The sequence below is a fragment of the Hyla sarda genome, chromosome 8 (genome assembly GCF_029499605.1).
Source record: "Hyla sarda isolate aHylSar1 chromosome 8, aHylSar1.hap1, whole genome shotgun sequence".
In the NCBI taxonomy this organism is placed as follows: Eukaryota; Metazoa; Chordata; class Amphibia; order Anura; family Hylidae; genus Hyla; species Hyla sarda.
The window spans coordinates 12814959-12819551 of record NC_079196.1 but is presented as its reverse complement, the minus strand read 5'-3'; the positions used below and the strand labels follow the sequence as shown (position 1 = coordinate 12819551).

The 4593-nt window shown below is 52.6% G+C and overlaps 1 protein-coding gene across 1 annotated transcript in view; it reads left to right on the top strand.

Moving 5' to 3' along the window:
- Positions 1-1745: 1745 nt before the first annotated feature.
- LOC130283809 (protein mono-ADP-ribosyltransferase PARP14-like) overlaps positions 1746-4593 on the top strand; it is a 62835-nt gene continuing 59987 nt past the window's right edge. Inside the window, 1 exon segment of the mRNA XM_056533318.1 lies at positions 1746-2028. Within this exon segment, the coding sequence (XP_056389293.1) occupies positions 1839-2028 (190 nt within the window). The 5' untranslated portion in view covers positions 1746-1838.

Sequence of the window (4593 nt, the reverse complement as noted above, 5' to 3'; positions counted from 1 at the left end):
AGAAGCTTCTACCAGGACTCTACTCCAGGATATGAGAAGCTCCTACCAGGACTCTACTCCAGGAGTTGAGGAGCTTCTACCAGGACTCTACCCCAGGAGATGAGAAGCTTCTACCAGAACTCAACTTCAGGAGATAAGAAGCTTCTACCAGGACTCTACCCCAGGAGGTGAGAAGTTTCTAGCAGGACTCTACCCCAGGAGATGAGAAGCTTCTACCAGGACTCTACCCCAGGAGGTGAGAAGCTTCTACCAGGATTCTACCCCAGGAGATAAGAAGCTTCTACCAGTACTCTACCCCAGGAGATGAGAAGCTTCTACCAGGACTCTACTCCAGGAGATGAGAAGCTTCTACCAGGACTCTACTCCAGGAGATAAGAATCTGCTTCCAGGATTCTACCCCAGGAGATGAGAAGCTTCTACCAGGACACTACTCCAGGAGATGAGAAGCTTCTACCAGGACTCTACCCCAGGAGATGAGAAGCTTCTACCAGGACACTACTCCAGGAGATGAGAAGCTTCTACCAGGACTCACTCTACCCCAGGAGATGAAAAGCTTCTACCAGGACTCTACCAAAGGAGATGAGAAGCTTCTACCAGGACTCTACCCCAGGAGATGAGGAGCTTCTACCAGGACTCTACTCCAGGAGATGAGAAGCTTCTACCAGGACTCTACCCCAGGAGATGAGAAGCTTCTACCCGGACTCTACTCCAGGCAGGCCCATCGCTACAGGACATTTTAAGGACATCCCTGTGCCCCAAAAGATGTTATCCACTTCTCCGGTCCCGAGAACTAATGCTATGGCCGGACCGGAGGGGGGTGGTCAGAGCACTGAAGTGGGGCAGTACACAGGCATACAGCCTCCAGCCATACACTGTATATGGCTGGAGGCTGTATGTCTGTGGGGAACACTGCCCACCTAATGAGGGGGAACACTTCCAGCTTAATGAGGGGGAACACTGCCAGCCTAATGTGGGGGGAAACACTGCCTTCCTAATGTGGGGGGAAACACTGCCTTCCTTATGTGCGGGGAACACTGCCTACCTAATATGGGGGAACACTGCATACCAAATGTGGGGGAACACTGCCTACCTAATGTGGGGGGAACACTGCCTAACTAATGTGGGGGGAACACTGCCTACCTAATATGGGGGGAACACTGCCAGCCTAATATGGGGGGAACACTGCCAGCCTAATATGGGGGGAACACTGCCAGCCTAATATGGGGGGAACACTGCCAGCCTAATGTGGGAGAACACTGCCAGCCTAATGTGGGGAAACACTGCCTACCTAATGTGGGGGGAACTATGCTGCACCTAATGTGGGGGGAACTCTGCTGCACCTAATGTGGGGGGGCCTCGTATCAACGTTCGCTCACGTTGCGCTCCCAGAATTCCAGGTCTGGCGTTACTACGTCCTGATGCCGGCCGTAGAGCGTGACGCGCGTGAACATCAAGGGGGGGGGGGGGGGGGGGCTCCATGTCCATTTTGCTTGGGGCCCCCAAATCCTTCAATCTGCCCTGACTCCAGGAGATGAAGCTTCTGTTTGGGGCTCAGTCCAGTTCTGCTTGTTTGGCCTCTTCTATAGGTTCCTTGCAGTGCCCACAGGCAGTAAACATCTTTCATCCTTCAGTGATAATGAGGAGTTTCCCCTCTGCACAGTCTCTACACTCACTGTCCGCCCGCAGCTCTCTGCATTCTCCGCTCTCAGATGAGTCACTGGGAGGAGCCACGTGACCGAGTTGAAGGAAAATGAAACTGAAATTCAGTGTCGGGTCCTGTGAGGGCTGCGCCCAAATATAGAGACAGACTGTGCCCCGCTCCGGACACTGCAGGCGCCATGGGGGACGGCTCCTACCAGTTCCCTGTGGCCCTTAAGTGGGACGAGGGCCCCGAAAACCTAAAAAAATTAAAGAACAAACTTCTGGTGCATTTCCAGAGTAAGAACAAGTCTAATGGAGGAGAATGTCTGATCCGGGACCTGGACTGTGGTCGGGGGTACATCCTAATATACTTCAGAGAGGAGGCGGGTGAGTACTGAGGACTGAGGGGTACATCCTAATATACTTCAGAGAGGAGGCGGGTGAGTACTGAGGACTGAGGGGTACATCCTAATATACTTCAGAGAGGAGGCGGGTGAGTACTGAGGACTGGGGGGTACATCCTAATATACTTCAGAGAGGAGGCGGGTGAGTACTGAGGACTGGGGGGTACATCCTAATATACTTCAGAGAGGAAGCGGGTGAGTACTGAGGACTGGGGGGTACATCCTAATATACTTCAGAGAGGAGGCGGGTGAGTACTGAGGACTGGGGGGTACATCCTAATATAGTTCAGAGAGGAGGCGGGTGAGTACTGAGGACTGGGGGGGTACATCCTAATATACTTCAGAGAGGAGGCGGGTGAGTACTGAGGACTGGGGGGTGCATCCTAATATACTTCAGAGAGGAGGCGGGTGAGTACTGAGGACTGGGGGTACATCCTAATATACTTCAGAGAGGAGGCGGGTGAGTACTGAGGACTGGGGGGGTACATCCTAATATACTTCAGAGAGGAGGTGGTGAGTACTGAGGACTGGTGGGTACATCCTAATATACTTCAGAGAGGAGGCGGGTGAGTACTGAGGACTGGGGGGCACATCCTAATATACTTCAGAGAGGAAGCGGGTGAGTACTGAGGACTGGGGGTACATCCTAATATACTTCAGAGAGGAGGCGGGTGAGTACTGAGGACTGGGGGGCACATCCTAATATACTTCAGAGAGGAAGCGGGTGAGTACTGAGGACTGGGGGTACATCCTTATATACTTCAGAGAGGAGGCGGGTGAGTACTGAGGACTGGGGGGTACATCCTAATATACTTCAGAGAGGAGGCAGGTGAGTACTGAGGACTGGGGAGTATATCCTAATATACTTCAGAGAGGAGGCGGGTGAGTACTGAGGACTGGGGGGTACATCCTAATATACTTCAGAGAGGAGGCGGGTGAGTACTGAGGACTGGGGGGTACATCCTAATATACTTCAGAGAGGAGGCGGGTGAGTACTGAGGACTGGGGGTACATCCTAATATACTTCAGAGAGGAGGTGGGTGAGTACTGAGGACTGGTGGGTACATCCTAATATACTTCAGAGAGGAGGCGGGTGAGTACTGAGGACTGGGGGGCACATCCTAATATACTTCAGAGAGGAAGCGGGTGAGTACTGAGGACTGGGGGTACATCCTTATATACTTCAGAGAGGAGGCGGGTGAGTACTGAGGACTGGGGGGGTACATCCTAATATACTTCAGAGAGGAGGCGGGTGAGTACTGAGGATTGGGGGGTACATCCTAATATACTTCAGAGAGGAGGCGGGTGAGTACTGAGGACTGGGGGGTACATCCTAATATACTTCAGAGAGGAGGCGGGTGAGTACTGAGGACTGGGGGGTACATCCTAATATACTTCAGAGAGGAGGCGGGTGAGTACTGAGGACTGGGGGGTACATCCTAATATACCTCAGAGAGGAAGCGGGTGAGTACTGAGGACTGGGGGTACATCCTTATATACTTCAGAGAGGAGGCGGGTGAGTACTGAGGACTTGGGGGGTACATCCTAATATACCTCAGAGAGGAAGCGGGTGAGTACTGAGGACTGGGGGGTACATCCTAATATACTTCAGAGAGGAAGCAGGTGAGTACTGAGGACTGGGGGGTACATCCTAATATACTTCAGAGAGGAGGCGGGTGAGTACTGAGGACTGGGGGTACATCCTAATATACTTCAGAAAGGAGGCGGGTGAGTACTGAGGACTGGGGGTACATCCTAATATACTTCAGAGAGGAGGCAGGTGAGTACTGAGGACTGGGGGGTACATCCTAATATACTTCGGAGAGGAGGCGAGTGAGTACTGAGGACTGGGGGGTACATCCTAATATACTTCAGAGAGGAGGCGGGTGAGTACTGAGGACTGGGGGGTACATCCTAATATACTTCAGAGAGGAGGCGGGTGAGTACTGAGGACTGGGGGGTAGATCCTAATATACTTCAGAGAGGAGGCGAGTGAGTACTGAGGACTGGGGGGTACATCCTAATATACTTCAGAGAGGAGGCGGGTGAGTACTGAGGACTGGGGGGTACATCCTAATATACTTCAGAGAGGAGGCGGGTGAGTACTGAGGACTGGAGGGTACATCGTTATATACTTCAGAGAGGAGGCGGGTGAGTACTGAGGACTGGGGGGTACATCCTAATATACTTCAGAGAGGAGGCGGGTGAGTACTGAGGACTGGGGGGTACATCCTTATATACTTCAGAGAGGAGGCGGGTGAGTACTGGGGGGTACATCCTTATATACTTCAGAGAGGAGGCGAGTGAGTACTGAGGACTGGGGGGGGTACATCCTAATATACTTCAGAGACGAGGCGGGTGAGTACTGAGGACTGGGGGTACATCCTAATATACTTCAGAGAGGAGGCGGGTGAGTACTGAGGACTGGGGGGTACATCCTAATATACTTCAGAGAGGAGGCGGGTGAGGACTGGGGGGCACATCCTAATATACTTAAGAGAGGAGGCGGGTGAGTACTGAGGACTGGGGGGTACATCCTAATATACTT